This window comes from Sycon ciliatum, chromosome 4 (genome assembly GCF_964019385.1).
Source record: "Sycon ciliatum chromosome 4, ocSycCili1.1, whole genome shotgun sequence".
NCBI lineage: Eukaryota > Metazoa > Porifera > Calcarea > Leucosolenida > Sycettidae > Sycon > Sycon ciliatum.
In genome coordinates this window covers 40,278,455-40,298,086 of record NC_088646.1, presented here as the reverse complement: position 1 = coordinate 40,298,086, position 19,632 = coordinate 40,278,455, and the positions used below count along the sequence as shown (strand labels likewise).

General features: G+C 46.9%; 1 protein-coding gene across 1 annotated transcript in view; it reads right to left on the bottom strand.

Moving 5' to 3' along the window:
- Nucleotides 1-19,632, bottom strand: part of LOC135816160 (PHD finger protein 14-like) — a 55,344-nt gene that overhangs the window by 29,733 nt on the left and 5,979 nt on the right. The window contains exons 3-16 of the mRNA XM_065329553.1: nucleotides 17,497-17,571; nucleotides 13,192-13,577; nucleotides 8,249-8,316; nucleotides 7,766-7,845; nucleotides 7,253-7,374; nucleotides 6,495-6,553; nucleotides 5,911-6,022; nucleotides 4,355-4,449; nucleotides 4,133-4,175; nucleotides 2,869-2,934; nucleotides 2,543-2,602; nucleotides 1,763-1,847; nucleotides 1,256-1,296; nucleotides 973-1,060 (exon numbers count right to left, since the gene is read on the bottom strand). Of these exons, the coding sequence (XP_065185625.1) occupies nucleotides 973-1,060; nucleotides 1,256-1,296; nucleotides 1,763-1,847; nucleotides 2,543-2,602; nucleotides 2,869-2,934; nucleotides 4,133-4,175; nucleotides 4,355-4,449; nucleotides 5,911-6,022; nucleotides 6,495-6,553; nucleotides 7,253-7,374; nucleotides 7,766-7,845; nucleotides 8,249-8,316; nucleotides 13,192-13,577; nucleotides 17,497-17,571 (1,380 nt within the window). The remainder of the gene's footprint in view (nucleotides 1-972; nucleotides 1,061-1,255; nucleotides 1,297-1,762; nucleotides 1,848-2,542; nucleotides 2,603-2,868; nucleotides 2,935-4,132; nucleotides 4,176-4,354; nucleotides 4,450-5,910; nucleotides 6,023-6,494; nucleotides 6,554-7,252; nucleotides 7,375-7,765; nucleotides 7,846-8,248; nucleotides 8,317-13,191; nucleotides 13,578-17,496; nucleotides 17,572-19,632) is intronic.

The following is a 19,632-nucleotide window of genomic DNA, read 5'->3' as shown; positions in this document are numbered from 1 at the left end:
TGAAGACTAGAGTAACGTTCCAGGACAGTTGGACTGAGAGTTTTCATGCAGAGATGAAGTCCTCGTCGTCGCTGATGTCAATGGACGCAAAAATATAGTTCCGAAATATTTCAAGGAAGGTTGAAAGTTGGTCGCGCCTCATCTCAAACGCTTTGACTTTCTCCACAGGACAAGAGCTGCTATGCTTGTCGTCTGCTAGCTCTGGATGATTTCTACTTCACCACCAACGAAGCCAAGTAAGAATACACGATCGTTGCGAGGTCGGTTGATTACCGTCGGCGGAATCACCTCGATCTTGAAATGAACTTTTTTTAGCCGCGGCATGCCCATTTATTTTAGCTGTGTGGTCACAGCTCATGCAGGTAAGTGTACTATCACGTCCAGCGCGCACTCTTTTTCAGCATCACTGCCGGCCCGGCCCTGATTCACTGGTATCATTCATGGTACGGCACCTGCGTGTGCATCACTAGTAGTAGTACAGACACTAGCACTACGTGTAGAGTCAGTCTACACGGCTCTTGCAGGTACAATCATGTACTGAGTGTCTCGGCCAGAGCGACAAATTTTATCGCTGGTGAAGGCATTTAGTTTGCTGACCCCTCGATGTTTCTCCAAGCGCTGCCACTTGTTCCACGAAGTCATTCTCACCCCAGCTAAGGTAAAACAGTGATGAGGCTTGAGTGAATGGCCATAAGCACGAGAAATGTGCAGGCTGCAACGCCTGACTGATCTCAGCGAGTTGAAATTACCATCGCAGCGACATCAGCGAAGAAATTGCGTCTAGTTCAAAAATTCCAGCTTCCAATAACAGAAAATAGAACTTTGCCGTCACCCTATACTGATGACCGTCGCCTATGTCCGATTCCTTGCCTCTGGTACGAGTGCTGGTGAGTAAAAAACCCGTTTTATATCAAAAGTCAAACTGCGACAATTTCGATGACGCGGAGGAAGTACCTACAAACAGAAACTCACCAGCTTGATACTGAACATAGGTCCTCGAAAGCTGAGGTGAAACTGGTTGAACAGGTCCTGCCGTCGCAACCGGCTGACTGCCACGGTCCTGTTCAAACAAGTGAGAGTGAGAGAGAGAGAGAGAGAGATTGTGATGGCAAACCAATCAATGAGCAATGTCCAAACAAGTGTCATGATATCTGTCCAATGAAGAAGCATTCTCATTTGGCAATGTGGACACATCGGCGTTCAGCAGACCAGCAATGTGCATCAAACGTTCTACAGAAGTAAAAGCAAAACAAACCTCATTCGTCTTCGACGCTCCTTCACTGGATGATGAAGAGGCTGCACCCCAACGGACAAAGAAAGAAAAGATTTGATCAACTACATAATGTACAATGCAAGTTACTTGTAAGTAGATGAAGTGATACAGTCGTCCCTCTCTAATCCGGCACTTTATAATCCAGCACCCTCGATAAACCAGCACAATTTTTAGTAGCCAAAATGTCCTCTTCATGCACATTGCAGCAGTAAATCAGATTAGTTAATCCAGCACCCTCCCTAATCCAGCAGATTTTCGTGGCACAAATGGTGCCGGATTATAGAGGGACCACTGTAATACTTTCGGAGAGGGCTTCTGGAAACTTTGAGCTGCAAATACACAGAATTTGAAGATAATAAAAAACAAGACTGTGTGGAACGGCTGCAGTTGCCAGGAAATCATTCCAAGCCAGCACTGCCATTCAACAAATGAGATTCTGCTCGCTACAGGTATTTACTAGTCTGTTCATGCACTGCAGCACTGACTCACATGTTTCAGTCTGCCTGTAGAGACGGAGCGGCGCAACGCGTGCAAAGCGCTTCTGTGCTTTGTCAAGGCTGGCGTTGATGGTAGCCTACAATCAACACAAGACAGGCAACAATCGCACACACAACTTAGCATGCGTGTGGTGGCGATGGACGGAACATGACACAGTGGAGCCTCTCTCTCTCTCTCTCTCTCTCTCTCTCTCTCTCTCTCTCTCTCTCTCTCTCTCTCTCTCTCTCTCTCTCTCTCTCTCTCTCTCTCTCTCTCTCTCTCTCTCTCTCTCTCTCTATCTCTCTCTCTCTCTCTCTCTCTCTCTCACCCGGGTACCTCAAAATCGCCGGTACCTCGGAAACACAGTACAACCATAATGCATATGACACACCACTCTATACAAGTGGGTGTATTGAACCAAGAGCGTTACCACACACGTATACTTGCAGTACAATCAGAATTGAGGATTTTGACGTTCAGTTCAGATGACAGGTACAAAATGGAATTTTTCAAGATCTGGTGACAGTTATCTGCCCGCAAGGTGCAAGTTGAGGGAGGTGTCAGGTACGGAAGGTCCAGATAAGAGACATTCTACTGTCCACAACAAAGGCAGACCACACGTCCACAGCAGGGCAGGCCACGCGTCACTCTCTAACAAAGACATAAATCAAATGATGTAAAATAAGAAAGTTCAATGAGCAAACAACGTCAAGAAATCTGAAAAAAACTTCTGTGATAGCACACGCCGGCAACATCTGGAGCTCTCATAACTTCATAAGCAGATGTACTTACTGGTTCAAGCTCAGGCTTGAAGTTTTCGCATTGCTTCAGAGCAATCTGGAAGCGCAACATCTGCAAGAATTGAGACAACAGCAGCAAGTGTTAGGAGGGGACATAACTGAGGAGACTCAGCATGCTAACAACATTGTTTGGCCTTCGTTGACTCGTCAGCGTAGCACAAAGAGAAGAGTCTGGATCTGATAGCAAAAGCCGGGCTGTCAGCCACAGAACATGAGACGCCCAGTTGGCTATACAACCCAATGCAAATTATAGCACGTACATAAGCATTGCAGCATGTAGTGTTTGTTCAATGGATACCACAAAGCAGGACTTCCTACCTTAGCTTTCGACTCAGATTTGTCACAGTGCTGATGGCAGAGTGCAAAGAATGGATCGGCAACAACCTAGTAGCGCACCAAAAAGCAGAAAGAAGAAACTAAAGAGAAGGTAACAAACCAGAACGAATCCACAGCACTGCACTGTAGCTACTGAGTGATCAGTGCAGATAAGCAGCACTAAGCGGTCAACATTGCTCCAGCATATGCCATTATTCAAGTGCCATATGTACACATGTCAGGCATTGCAAGTAACAACTACGGAGCACTCAGAAATGTATACGCACAAACAGCACAGAAACCCGATGAGGCCTTTCGCATCATCACTTTTTAAATCCGTACATTGGTAGTAACGAGAGTGCATAAACAAGAGTATGCAACTGTGGTTATGGGTCAGTGCGCGGCGCGCTGCCTTCATTACGTAACTTGCCTTCATCACGCTCTGAAAGCATGCATTCAAACTCACAATTTCTCGTACGAGCCCATCTGTTTTTGCTCGATTCGTTCCAGTACCTACGCGATCTCTAAATTCTGGCGTGTGAACTCCAGTTCCGTACAAAAGTTCATTTCAAACCAGAGGAAAAGTGCGGTGTTTGATTTTCCGCAGTGCGCGGACTGCAGCTGAATGATGTAATGAAGGCAGCGCGCCGCGCATCTGGCCCATATCTGGCCCTCTTGGTAGTAGGAGCAGCAGAAAACAAGTCCTCATATCTACGAAGTAGCTTTCTAGGTGGTCAAGCGAAAGTGACGCTGATCACATGCTGTGTCACCAATGTACCGATTTTGAAAAGTAATGGTGTGAAAGATCTCATCGGATTACCTAGAGTCTTCCATGCTTTGCGTGCTAGTTTGTGTTCCTCCAACAACAAAAAGAAATGCAATCGTAAGCTTCTGTACTCCTCTACATATTCTAGCAGTCGGAAAAAGAAATCTGACCATACACTTTCTCTTCATACAGGTTTGCTGCTAAGGTGCTTTCATGTTCTTTACACAGTGCAGTACAGCATGAGGAAGTCAGAATTTCAGCCAGGTTTAATAGAAATCAACCAGAATCAGCATGACCCAATTTGAAATTTTGCACGTCCAAAACCCAAATTACGAAGTCAATAAATTGGTTTCAAGCTCAAGTTCGGCCCAAAACTAGGATTGACAAAGCCATGACTCCATGAGTATTTGTGGATGTACTATAGAGTAGTGTCTAGAGAAGTCTCAAAGACTACTCAGCATCAACATCTACATGACTGTGTCGATATATTGATAACATTACCTCATTGCTCGGTGCTTCACACAGCAAGCCAAATTTCTGCGCACTGAACATGGGCAAGAAGAAGAAGTCAGCGATTGTACATACAATGTTGGTTCATACGAATTTCAGGATCTCGTCTCCCCTATCAGTGACATTGCTCCACGCCACCGTTCCCTTTCTCTCAGGCATACATGCTCATACAAGCACATCCGTTGGCAGCAGGCAGGGGGGGGGGGCACTTACCAAGTGACGTGGAATTTGCTACGGCATAGGCCGGCATCACACTGTATGCAGACGCCAAGCGACGCTGTCTCAGTGCCCGCACATAGGTCACATGCCTAACACAGGGACAGCACAGCATAGACAGCACGAGTAGACACAAGTTACACAGAAGAAAAAGACTTTTACACAACGTACAAGAAGAAGCTTGTAAACAGATGTCGTGACCCGAAGTTGAAGGCAGACCACGCGGCAGCTGGAGAAGATGGGTCGACCAATCATGGCAACTGTGGCGGCAGCTGGTGTTTTGGTGACAGGCAGTTGACGCACTGACAAGTCGCGCCAGCATTTGAATTACGGTAATCTTTTGGAACCATACGAGAGGGCTTGCCAAACAACTCTGACAAAGACTACTGACAAGCCACTAAGTTTCCCTGTCCGTACTCAGTTCTCTCCCCCCCCCCCCCCCCCTCTCTCTACATGTACATGTTGATAAGATCATCTTCTGGTAAGCCACTGAATCTTACTCTACGTCTCAATAGTTGTTTTAGCTATCTGATGATTACCCAAGGTAGCCAGTGCAGGCTAAATTGTATTTTTCAAGGAAACCCTTCGAAAATGGTACCAATCAATTCAGCATGGCATTTCCATTCCTCCTGCAGAGTTTCAGCTGATTTGGAGTCATGACAAGGACGCTATGGCGATTTGAAACTTCAGTTTTGTTTGTCAAGAAGAAAGGCCATGATCGCACACAAATCATACAACCCGTGTGGCACAATGATTTTTGAACGATGTTGATCCGCGGACCCCGTGCTTCGCGCATGCACGCATGCATACTGCACAGTAGAGGCTTTTTTGAACGCAGATATGTAGTTCTTCGTCTTCTTCGAAATGTCTTCCAAATGCGTTGTGCTGGTGTTGTTCTCTTCGTCAAGGCAGAATGCAGCTGCATGTGATGCTCCTGTTTGTTCATGCATGTTCTCTTTTCGCGTCTCGACATTGTAGCGTCCAGACTCAGCTCAACTGGAGAAGACTATGCTTTGATCCACATGGAAAATCGATGAAATTTGGCAATTATCGCCGGGCGCTAAAAAGCGCTGGGGAGCATGGGGCTAAAACTTCGTAGCAGTCATCCCTACCATGACAGGCATCGACTGGTATATGTTCCATTCTGTTCCCAACCACTACGGGTCGTCTGCGAAGCTTTCTTCTTCGCCGATTCTCGGACAGATCGTACGTCTTCGCACTGTATCTCTCGTCTCCCTCAACGGATCAAAACACGGTTTTCGCCAGGACGAACACAAACCCCCAGATTTCGCGGCGGCAACATCTTCGAGTAGGGAAAAGCTAGCAGCTAACCAGGAATCACCAACAAACACGTGGAATACTCAGTGTGATTTGCGACAGCTGTCATTGTGCCGTCGCACCATGCATGTACCATGCTCGGGAATGGCACATGGATGAGTCGTTTTATTACGACAGCCTGCACTAGTTACCCAAGGGCCTGAGACTATTGGCAGCAACACAGCTTAGTGCTCTGTGATCCGTGGTTTTCTCTATGTGGCAATACGTGGGCGTACCTTGGCGTTCCATCGGCTGCGGGCAATCCTAGAAAGCTTGACTGGACTCAGGTACTTCATACGGCCGTAGACTACACCAGGTGTGTACAGCGTACAGACTGTGTGAACCCAGCTGCACATGCACGCGCGCACGCACACACACACACACACACACACACACGCAAGCACACACAAACACGTCGGTCATAGGCGGTCTCTCAAAGTGGCCACTGAAGGAAGGTTTTACTGTACTATATGCTGGAGTTGCTCTCCTGACAATAACTCACATGCAAACTAATGACACAGCCAGGCACTTCACTAACATGTCACATGCAGTCCAGCCAAGATAAGACATACCCACACGGACAGCAGGAAATTGCCCTGTGGGTGAGTTTAAGTGGAAACAGTGTTACCTTTTTGCCAATTTTAGTGGAATAGTGATGTCATACGCCAGTTCTGGCCCTTTTCCATTGAGGTGCAAAAATAATTAAGAGCTGCGGACGAGTCAAAGTTACGGGCAGTGCCAGGTCCCGGACTGCTTGGATACGAGAGATAGTATGAATGTGATTGGATTGGGACAGTCACATGCAGCAATCAGAACTTACCGTCCATCAGCAGTGGGCTTGTAAACACCGGGTCCTCCACTCAGACACAGCGCACAGAACTGCACAAACAGCAACAACACACACACACACACGCGCGCGCACACACACACACACACACACACACACACGTGCGCACACACACACACATGCGCGCACACACACACACACATGTGCACACACACGCACACACACACACACACACACACACACACACACACACACACATACACAGCACGTGCATGAAGACAATGGTGGGGTGTCAAATACAACATTGTGCAGGGGGCAGTAGGGCATGAGGAACATCATCTCTATCGCTGTGGCTTAGACCTTGTAAGAGAGCAGGCATGTGCAAGTGCAATGGAAGGAAGTAATAGGGGCAGAATAGAGAAGAAACCTACAGTGTGAGGTGTCAGGTATCAACTAGAAAAACTTCAAGAGTCCACGAGGAGGCAGACAGCGATACAAAAAGGAATTATTCAGAGAGACTAAACTTGAATCAAGTGGACCTGAAGACCCCCGGTAGCAAAATAGTGCCAGAAAACCAAGTACTAGCATGCAGAAGATCCATAGACCATTTGCATGTGCCAGAAGCAATAGGAGTTCTGCATGTCTAATTCAACAAGAGTATCCGGATACTCTGCTTGATGCCATCGGTCAGGGGTAGATGCAAGTTCATGCAAAACAGAATATTCATTTCACAGTCATGACTAGAGTTGGTAGAGTATGTACATGCACTACCACTTGCATAATGTACTTACTGGCCTGGCACCAGCTCGGCAAACATCACAAAACCAAGCTTCCAGCCGTGGCGAAGGGCCATCCTTATCACCGTCATCGGATGATTCCTCGCTGCTGCTATCCGCTCCCAGGCCAAAACAGCCTAATTACGCATAACACACACACACACACGCAGGCACATGCATGCACGCACATGCACGCACATGCACACACATGTACACACCAGCATACTAAGCCCCCATGCTCAAACATACTTTTGTGACAAGTTCAAGATTGGGACTGAACACTTCTTGAATAGTGACAAGCTCAGATCAAACGGTCTATGCCTATGGGCCACACCAGCAGTGCAAAACTAGCACACACGCACGCACGCACGCACGCACGCACGCACACACACACACACACACACACATATACTTTATATACACACAAAACACTGCTTCCATCACTGCACACCTAGCTTCTATAGTACGGTATGTGCAGAACACACCAACAGCAGCAGTAGCATGAGCAGAGGGTAACACAAACCATACCTTCATGAACAGCAACACCACATTTGTCACATTGATACATCTCTCCATCATTGTCATCTTCAGACGCATCTCCAGTGCTCCTTCAGAAGAACAAACAACATTGGGGGCATGCGCAATACAGTTTCCTGACAAACAAACACTAAAAAAATTATAAATACAAACCAAATTTCTATAGAAGCCTAGCCCTCTTATCCGCTGGTACAGGGACACGCCTGGATTATATACGTGACTTGACGGTGACACTAACACCACAGCTAAGTCATCGAACGAGTGCAGACAAGAACACACACACTAGTAGGCCCAATATTGGAACTGCCACGAAACTCTCAAGAAAACTGCAATGCAGTAGAACTGCACACTGAAACCCTCAAGAAAACTGCAATGCAACAGTAACTACAAACAGCGCACTGCACCAAAAATAGCATGTATGAAAGACGACGCAGATCTAGACACAGATACAGCTGCACCAGGGGTAGCACTCACGGTTTGGATTCTGTGTCCAAGCACACGGAGCACACAAGTGGCTGAGATCCTGCATCGGATGTCGATGCCTACATGACCACAAAGGTATAGTAAACACAATGGATTACAACAGTAGAGTGCAATGACCAAGAGACAGACCTCTTGTTACACTTGTATATTCAATGAGCATGAGCAGTACTCGCTTCCTCACAAATACTAAGATCATAACCATAACACACAAAAGGCCAGGCACACAATGATGAAGTGTGTACAAAGTGCGTACAGACCTGTAGAATGAAGTGGGTGGTGTTGCACTGTTTTTTTAATTTTATTTACAAAGCACAAAACTACAGCTAGTCTCTGAAAGCACCCATTTTATCCAGAAAATGTGTATGGATGGTGTCAGTAAGAAATTGTGGACGTGGCCTATACATTTATTTATTTTATTTATTTATTTATTCACAATCACGTGGCACTAGCCAATGAAATGGTGATGTGGGCGATAGCCAGCCATGGCGGTAATACAGCTAGAGGGGGGGGGGAAGAAAAAGAATGAAAGGGGAACTGAAAAGCAAAAGAAGCTAGGGCAGGGCTGGATATCAACTAGTATGTTGCATTCTGCAGTAGCTGTGTGAATGTATTGTAACATTGGCAGGATTTTAGATGTTGTGGGAGGAGAGACCAATGGCGGTAAGCAAGGAAGAGAGGAGATGTTTGCATAGAGGCAGACCGCGCAATAGGGAAGCGGAGAGAGTTTCTGGTGCGCATGTCTTGAGATTGAGCAAACCAGCTTAGGCAGGAGAGAGCATGAAGAGGAGCAATGCCCAGCTTAATTTTATGAATTGTCTGGCATGCCAAAAAACGCACGCGGACCGAGAGCGGCACAGCAGAAGCAAGGCGGTATAAGTCTGCGCTTGGAGTCAGGCGAGGAAGCCGAAATAATATTTTCAAAAGACGCCTATGCATAACTTCGAGTCGAGCAATCAGTGTTTTAGAAATGCCAGCCCAAATTATGCAGCAGTAATCAAAAATAGGCAGAATGTAAGATGTGTAGATAACATGGCGACAGTCGGTGTGGAGGTGGGTGATGTGTGATGAGAGAAATCCCATTACTGAGCTAACACGGCTGTCTAAATTTTCGATCTGGGATTTCCAGGTTAAGTGTTGGTCAATAATGACGCCAAGATGCTTGTGTTTTTCAACGATGCAGAGCGGGGTTGTGGTGCCTGGAAAGGTGAAGGGACTGGTTACTAATGAAGATAGGTCACAGGAACAACTGGGGGGGATACACATTACAGCAGTTTTCGAAGAGTTGGGTTGCAATTTCCATTTTTCCATCCAATGAATAACGCCATCTATGTTAGACTGTAACTTGGCACTAGCCTCGGGGAGAGTGGGTGCTGTCACAAGTAGTGCTGTATCATCAGCATATAGTGATGTGTGATCCATTTCTGCCAGATCGTTTACATACATAAGGAAGAGGAGAGGCCCCAGGATTGATCCCTGGGGAACTCCAGACCGTACATGCCCTTTGGCAGACAGAGCAGAGCCGACACGCACCCTTTGCTGTCTGCCCGTCAGGTAAGTACTGAGCCACGTGAAGCAAGTACCATGGATTCCATGGCGCGACAGCTTGTATAGGAGCCCGCGTGTCCATACGGTGTCGAAGGCCTTGCTTAGATCAAAGAAACATAGCATGCTGTAATGGCCGTTCTCACGAACAGAAGACATCGATTGAACAAGTCTGAGAAGCTGCCAGGACGTAGAGTCGCCTTTTCGGAATCCAGACTGGGACGGATGTAGAACAGGAGACAGGTAAGTGTATAAGTGGTTGTACATAATACGTTCACACAGCTTGGAGATTGTTGACAATAACGAAATCGGGCGGTAATTCGATGCATCGAGCTTACTTCCCTTGTTCTTAAAGACCGGAGTTACAATTGCGTGTTTCCAAATAGCAGGGAAAGCACCAGTTGCAAAAGTGAGGTTAAAGATGAGGCTGAGAGGGTATGCAATACTGGAACAAAATAGTTTCAGGAGTTCATGAGAAATACCGTCCGCTCCCGCAGCCTTTCGGGTCTTAAGGTTGCGGATTTGCTTTGCCACAGCAGAAGGCGTGGTGGTGACATCTTGCAACGTAGGTGTAGTTCTTCCACGTGATGGGGCGTCGGGTGGCTTGAAGTCTGGCACATTCCATGAAGGATCATCTTGTGTTCCAAAACCAATAAACTGTTCGTTCAAAGCATCTGCCACATCCACAGGGTCAGAATATAGAGTACCAGCGACTGAGAGCTGAGTTACAGTCGTTCTGCTGTTGCCTTGGGGAGATCGAAGCTTCCGGACAAACTGGAATAAACTTGGTGATGCGGGTCTTGCCGTGGATGCACTTAGGGATGAGATGTACAGTCGATGGGCAGTTCGAGACATATTGCGAGTAACGTTTCGCTCTCGTCTGTAAATAGCGAAGTTGTCAGCCGAGGGAAACTTTCGGTAAACACTATACGAATCTCGTTTTTTCTTTATTTGATGTCGGAGGGTACTGGTCAGCCAGGGGGGGTTCATATGGATACGCTTGACAGCCGGCGGCTTCTGCCTGGGCAGAAATCTTGCACAGATGTTATGGAAGATAGAGTAAAAGTTGTCCACAGATATGTCAGGGTCGCGCCTCTCCAGGCTCAAAGCTGCTGGCCAATGTATGTGGGACATGGCAGTATTCATACTCGCGACAGTGTTGCTGTCTAGAGAATCCAAAGAAAATACACTAAAATCAGGGACATCCAGGGGAGTCGAACGGGCATCACGAGAACGGTATGTGGGCATTTCTGGGCAGGGTACAGTACGGATGTGGCCAACCACGATAGAATGATCGGATTGACCAAGTGGTGCTGTAGCACGGAGGCAGGATATAGAGTCCGGTATATCAGTGACAACTAGGTCGAGAGCTGCCCCCATGCCAGACAATGACTCATGTGTTGGAAAATTTACGAGCTGCGTGAGAGAGAACATGCCGAATAGACTGTGAAGCTGACGACCAGCGGCATCCGTGGTAGTTCCATGCCAATGACATGACTTAGCATTAAAGTCTCCCATCAACATGATAGATGTTGTTCGGTTCTTAAGAGTACTTAGACAGTGCTGGAGGGAATTGCAGAAGGTGTTGATACTTGATGGAGTAAGGGCTGGGGGTCGATATACTGCACCAATAACCAACTTCTTCACATGAGGCGCCTCTGGGAAATGTATGTTAGCAGATGACAGGGCTATTTCCACCCATGTGGCTTCCAGGAGAGGGATACTGAGGTCAGATCGATGGGTGACCTTTGGAAACATCCCAGACCGTACCATGATACAGACGCCGCCATATGCATGGGTGGCATCGGTAGCTGACCTGTTTTCATCTGGCGGACGATCTCGGCGAAAACAGTCATATCCAGGGACCGTGAAAGACGACTGTGGAGAGAGCCATGTTTCCGTTATGCAAACAATGAGGGGTTTAACTGTGGAACAAATGTGAGCCAGCTCGGCAGTCTTGTTCTTAATGGACCTGGCATTGATGCACATTATAGGCTGTGATCCTGCGGTTGGCTGTGAAAGCGGGTAAAAAGGCTGAGCTAATGGATTAAGTGTGCTGTTAGTAGTAATGTTTGGGGAACAGTGAGGAAGTATCGGGGGGTTGAGGTTCATTATTGTGCAGACTGATCGACGGTTGTGTTGTCAGCTGTACTTATTCTGTCAGCCTTGAATCGCCATTCTCGAGCTGTCACTCCGTCAGGCCAAAAGTCAGTGTTTTGCACAGCTTCCCAGTCATCTTCTGTGACGACTACGTGCGCGTACGCTAGGCCAAAGTACTTTGTCTCAGAGACGGAGCATTTCAGTACAGTCACTTGCTTGTTTTCGCACCATTTTGCGATGGAGGAAGCAGAGCAACCAGGGTGAATTCTTCCAACATGAACAGCTTTGCATTTGGTACGATGGGCACTGCGCAGTTGCTCATGTTTGCGGGGTGGGCGCTGGTAGTATGAAATGACGTTTGTCCGGAGGGCTTGATCAGTATGTGTCCCCGTATTGAAGGTAGCTGGCTGTGTCATGGGAGAATGCGATGGGAAGTGAGCTTTGGGACGTGCAGATACTACTTTTGCACTGTACGAGTACGGGTTGACTGCAGAGTGCGTATTCCGTGCCTGTGCTGCTGCATCCAGCTCAGGAGAGACTTCTGCTACGGGTACGCTAAGTACGGGTGCGTCAGGTGCGGGTGTAACCTTTTTGAATTCCGAACTGCCAATTTCTCTCTTCAGAACTTCAATTTCGGCGTGGAGGGCTGAAATTTCGGCTTTTTGGCCAACCTTCAGTGCCACTATTTCAATGCTCAGGTTTTCAATACAGGTCGTCAAAGATAATAATGCATTCTCTAGCCTGGATACATACGTTCCGGCTCGTGCATCCACACCAAATGCCCGGAGGCTCTCCACCAGCTCAGCACGGGACAGCTTACTCACGCCCTCTATGCTGTGTTTTGTAGCCAGTTTCCGCAGGTCGTCGAATCCCAGCAAAGCTAAGTCCTGGGTCCCCTGGGCCTCCGACGCGTCAGAGTCCATGCCTACCAACTACTACTACCCGCTACTATGCTCCAGACCGGCCTGGTGCCGGCTGGGCTACTGGAAATCTACAAAGACTACGGAGCTCTAAAAACTCAACCTGACCTCAAAAACTCTTGGTGGAAATCATACACAATGAATATGAAAACGACAGTGGTCACATATACCCGTAGATGACAATGTGCCAAGACAGAGAACTACAATGTACGGTATTCAAACCGTGATACTTCCAGGCACAGGCTTTGACTACCGCGCCAGAGCCCGAGTTTGTCCCAACACAAAGACGACTGTACGGTGTCGGGAAAGTGTCCACACCGTTCCACAATACAGCAAGTTCAAAGTCAATTTGAGAGAAGGTTCCACTCTCACCTGCTTGGTCATGGCCGAGATCATGTCCCCAAGCGTGATGGCACTGGATGCCTTGACAGCGGCAGAGCGACGGTGTACACTGCGCCTCTCCACTGAACGCTCCCCGTCCTGGTCAGAGTCGGCGTCATCCTCAGAGCTCTGTCCTGGATTAAAACTCGTGTCGCTGTCGCTGTTGAAGTCGTGTTCGAGAATGCCCTTGCCAGCCGCAGCACTGCTGGCTATCCCTACCTTTGATGATGCGGTGGGTGATTCGTCATCTTCGTCGCTGCTGCTCTCCTGCTCCGAGTCAGCATCGTTATCAGAGTGCGCATCAGCCTCTTCAAAGTCGCTCAGATCACTAAGACTGATCATCTTGCCTGTGTTGGCCTTGCTACGACTCACCGGGCCTGCAATGCACAAACATACGAGTAAGAGGCAGAAAAAAGACATGAGGTTAGATACAATTGAAGAGGATGAATAATGTTACTTCGAACAAGAATTCCTTCAACATTCCTTCATTTGCTGAAAAATGTATAATTATGCAAACACCCAACCCCACCGCATACTTGACGCCAAAATCAATTCTTCTGGGTATCACAACATTTCGGCGACTCATCATCTTCAGGTACACTACTGGCCCAATGCAAGCAATCACAATATACAGTAAACCCTGGTGTAAGCGACCTCTGTCTTTAGCAACCACCTGCTCTTAACCACCGTTTTCCCATGCACCGACAGTTCTATACAGAAACTGCACCGGATACAGCGACCACCTGCCTTGCGCGACCAGCGACCGACTTTTTGTGTACCAAGTGCCATATTGGACCTGCACACAGCGACCAAAACTAACCAAAAGTGCCATCTTGGCTGGCAGGGTTGACCGCAACAGGGTTGAAGTGCGTTCTGAAGCAAGTGGATGCAGTCAACTGAAGTGACAAGTGACAGTGCAGAATGCGCTGCATGCACTCCAGTGAGGTGTGCTTTGCCTGCACGGGAGTATTCTATGCTCCACACCGGTCAATATGAGTACATCGAAGTACAATCATGCACATGTATGCATAATTCGATATACCACGAATGTATGGGACCTGGTTCTAAAGACCACCTGGCTTTAACGACCGCTTTTGCTTGCACCGTGGGGTGGTCGCTTAAACCAGGTTTTACTGTACACCCAAATCTCCTTTTCGGGATGCATGGGCTGGGCATATACTCAATATAGCCCATGCGCGTGAGTAAGCCAGCGCCTTGCACCAGCATTGCGCAGCCCAGTGCTCGCCGGGCCAGGGTTATGCAGCGTACCCAGTGCTACCTAAGTCACGATGCACAACTTTCATCAAACAACACTGACTGTATACTGTATCCTAAAGGTCATGTCATTACGTCACTCATTACATCATCAGTTGAGATGCATTGGCAAAGTCACGACACAGCGCGATGCACTAGCTCAAGAGAAACCATGGAAACCGCTGATTCACGCTTAGTTCCCATAAGCTGCTCCGTTGACTCACGCTGTATACATAGCGCCAAGAGTCCATAACCCCCAGAGCGTGCAACACGCGATAGGGTCTTGTCACGACTCGTTTTCAACATTACGTCATTTTCATGTACATTTTCATGTAGCGAATGTCGCGGCCTGCACGCGCAGCTACATGAAAATGACGTAATGTTGAAAACGAGTCGTGACAGACATTTATGCGGCATTGCACAATCGGGGGTTATGGACTCTTGATAGCGCCCATAAGCGGTTCCGCTGACTCATCAACATGCAATCATTTGTATAACCTCTATACTATCAGTTCTGTGTAAGTCTCCACAATTATCATGTCACATCAAAACAACACACGACTTTTGGAGCCGACGTATCAGACCCCATTCTAGTCGTTGACCCTGTATTGATCCTGTGTTCACAATTTACTTTTTCTATATAGTCTGTGCAAACATACGGCATTTTCCCTATTACAAGCGGTGCACTGCTTACTGTAAAAGCAGAAATTTCCGGTAGTGTAATATTTTCTCCAAAATCGGCGGTTCGGTGGAGGGAATTTTTCAGTAAACCCGTTTTCCAGGTAAGTGTACTACATTCGACTCCTGCTAAAACGAACACCATTGTGCAGGAGAATTTGTTCTTTATAACCGAAGTTCGTTTATCATAAATACACACACACTATACAACCAATACGCGTGCACTTGGTGTACATGCAGCCCTACAAGATTCGGTTCGTTATAAAAGAAAACTGTTTGCTATAAGGCCATGGTAAAAAAATAAAGTTGATTCTCAGGTCATGAGCCTGTGAAAATCGGTGCGAGCGAGCGATTTTTTACTTTATTTCCCGCAATTTTTTTATTAATAGCAATGAAAAGTATGAATGCCGCAGACATCACCACGCAACATGACAATTTGTTCAAGGTTTGGTTTTGTGTGTTTCCAAAATCGATTTTCACGTTCCGATCATCAGTGGAAATACGGAACTAAAGAGATCAAGGGAAAAACAAAGGTTAAAAATCCAAAGAAGTGTGACACATGACGGGTAACTTGTGGTAAGTTTTACAAAAAGTGAGAACTAAAATAAAGAGTAAGTGTGACAAACGGGCATGAACAGTGCAGAAACAACTCATGAACACGGGGTGCAAACTCACGAAAATAACCTAAGTGCTAAAACATGTTCTTTTTGCTTACACAAATCGGGCTTATGCGTAATTTTTTTATTTCCGAAGATAGGGTCACACATATGTACATCACAGGTTCATATAATTGTTTTAATTTATTTTATTATTCAGGCCAGGGAGTAGAAAAATACCGGTATTTTACTACTCCCTGATTCATGCCTTTCGCATTGACCGTTTTCATGCGCGCATATGCATGCATAGAAATAAAAAAAATCGTCGGTGCGCCGCCAAAAATCGGTGCGCGCGTACTTGAGAATCAAAGATATTTTTTACCATGGCCTAAAGGGTCAATTTCATAAATACACACACACTATACAACCAATACGCGTGCACTTGGTGTACATGCAGCCCTACAAGATTCGGTTCGTTATAAAAGAAATCTGTTTGCTATAAGGCCATGGTAAAAAAATAAAGTTGATTCTCAGGTCATGAGCCTGTGAAAATCGGTGCGAGCGAGCGATTTTTTACTTTATTTCCCGCAATTTTTTTATTAATAGCAATGAAAAGTATGAATGCCGCAGACATCACCACGCAACATGACAATTTGTTCAAGGTTTGGTTTTGTGTGTTTCCAAAATCGATTTTCACGTTCCGATCATCAGTGGAAATACGGAACTAAAGAGATCAAGGGAAAAACAAAGGTTAAAAATCCAAAGAAGTGTGACACATGACGGGTAACTTGTGGTAAGTTTTACAAAAAGTGAGAACTAAAATAAAGAGTAAGTGTGACAAACGGGCATGAACAGTGCAGAAACAACTCATGAACACGGGGTGCAAACTCACGAAAATAACCTAAGTGCTAAAACATGTTCTTTTTGCTTACACAAATCGGGCTTATGCGTAATTTTTTTATTTCCGAAGATAGGGTCACACATATGTACATCACAGGTTCATATAATTGTTTTAATTTATTTTATTATTCAGGCCAGGGAGTAGAAAAATACCGGTATTTTACTACTCCCTGATTCATGCCTTTCGCATTGACCGTTTTCATGCGCGCATATGCATGCATAGAAATAAAAAAAATCGTCGGTGCGCCGCCAAAAATCGGTGCGCGCGTACTTGAGAATCAAAGATATTTTTTACCATGGCCTAAAGGGTCAATTTCGTATGGGTTCAAACAGGGACATGGACAATGGTTCGCTATATCACGAAATTCGCCACATGCGAGTTCGTTATAAGTGGAGTCGACTGTAGTACTAGTACCGACATTTTCGGAGCGTTTTATTTTAGGTAAAAATTGTCGGCACCGAAGTTACCGAAAATAAAACACCACCGAAAATTTCTGCTTTTACAGTATAGCTCCAATACCTCCTCTGTCACGAGCTAATAATGAAGACCGTGATTATAATATTTCAACCCTGTACAGCACACCCAGACAAACACTCCAGGAAAATGTCGCATTTCATACACATAGTTTGATCTTCCGAAGGTCCTGCATATCTGTTCAAAGTGTTCCGCATTCAGTTCCCCCGAAGACTAGTCATCGTTGTGACATCACAATGGGAATTAAATAAATGATCCCTAATTAAAGCAGAAGCAAACCTATGTTTGTATTGTGTGCTTCAGACTGTGTCAGCGGTTGGCCGTGGGCATAAAGTACAAGCATGGGTTACAAAGAGTGCATAGGAGAGAAGTTACAGGAGGCCCAGCACTCACCAGATGCATCTTGGCTGCTGGTGACGTCTTGTGATGACTGGGTATCCTCTCCACTCTGTTCGTCTTCCGAATCACCTGGTCCGAAATGCGAACAGAGTTACACAAAGTGATGGAGAGAGAGAGAGAGAGAGAGAGAGAGAGAGAGAGAGAGAGAGAGAGAGAGAGAGAGAGAGAGAGAGAGAGAGAGAGAGAGAGAGAGAGAGAGAGAGAGAGAGAGAGAGAGAAACAGAGACAGAGATCCCCCCCCCCCCTGGTAGTGTAGTATCCCTGACTGTCACTATCACACAACCTCCTAGTTACATTGTAGTTCATGAACATGTACACATCTACAGAGTGAGTGCTTCTCCCACGCCACCACTTAGCCTTATGCGCATACCCGGCACGGCATGACCGATAACACCCATTCATGCTGTCCTCTGCATTACATTGATTCCTGTACTACAGTCCATTCATAAAAAGATGGGTCCTGGCTCTGGCGAGCTCCCGTATTTGGCGATTTTTCGTGATTTCATCGTACACAGTGCAGTGCTGCGAACTTTGAAATTTGAAAAAGGGTCCAAAAAGGGTGCCTGAACTGGGGTTCGAACCGCAGAATGCACTGTTGCAGGCGGGGTCAAACGGCCTGGATTTTGATGGTTTTTCCCAATTCAGTGCTTTTGGGGCAAAACCTGGCCGAAATCCTATTCTTGCTATGGCTTGCTTTTTGGACAAAAAAACTTCAGAAACATAATTGGAAGAGGATTCCATATAGGATTGCAGAAAAAAATTCTAAAAAAACTCAACGTTTGACCCATTTATGGCCAAAAGCTAGAAGTTCATTTTTTTCTGAATGGACTGTAGACTGTAGTCCTATTTCATACGCCATTGCGCATCCCCGGCCCTCTTAATCATCATGTATAAGATTCCCTCGCTCTATTCAGCTTCTCTTCTTTGAATAGCGTGTTTCCCGGCATCCTTCCCACCCAATAATGAGCCCTACAAGTAAGATTCCCCTTTCGCTACACAGTTTTAGATGCCATTCCTGTTGCCCCACCCGTTGCTCGCCACTTAGGTCTATTCTTTCTCCCACACTGTTTCTTGTCCTGCTTTCTTTTGCCCTCACTCCCAGCTGCTCTGTTCCCTGGCCTATATAAACCCATCATTCTTTTTCATGGCTTTGTGGAATTATGAAGTGAAGAGTTTTAAGCCCAAGAGCTTGTTTTCCTCCTGCTAGTGCTGTCAGCCTGTATCACTTTCTGGTGTAAGTCCAAAGTACCTCAGACACGAGCAGGCTGGCAGACACTACACTGGTGTCAGAAGTGGGATTCGAACCCACGCCCAGGCGTATGTACTCGGTCACCGCACCTGGGGCATGGCGCACAACCTGGTCGCCCTCATCGTCCGCGCCCTGGCCAGCGAAACAACTCCAGAGCTGCGTCGAGGAATCGCTCTAGGAGTAGGAGCCCGTTGGCACGGCGCGGGAACGACAACGCTGACGCCCGTCCAGCCACAGAGGCCGAGCCGAAGGACACGGGCACGACGGATATCGCCGACCGGTCAGCCAGTGACCCACTGGCGCTGGAGGAAGCGGAAATGCCCGCAGAACTTGTGCAACTCACGTTTTGCCCACTGCTCTGGCCACTACTCTGTACGCCTGCTGGCTGCAATAACTACGCTTATAATACTTCGCTGACTACATAATAGTCTTTACCGTTTACGCGGTTGCATTTTCCATGCTATGTTTTGCATGCGTCAAAATGCTATCTCTCAACTCTCATGGTAAAAATAATTTACGCTTGTGACGATACCGTACCGGGTCAGAACCACGGCCTGGCTGAACCAGAATACTGTGTTGTGTTGTGTGTGTCCGCCTAGCCTGGACTCTACTCTTGGCATCCGGTACATGGTAGATATCTACATGGTAGACTACGGGTCTTGCATGACACTGTGAACAGTCTGTCCTACTCTCCTCGACCGATGAACGGAAAGCAACGGCCCCAACCGCGTTTGGCGCCGTTCCGGTGCACTTCGCCCCTGGTGACCTCGTTTGGTTGCTGGTCCCCGCCGTCCCGGTCGGTACAGCACCGAAACTGTCCAAACTGTGGCGTGGACCATTCACGGTACGAGACCGCCTCTCGGATGTTGTGTACCGCATCC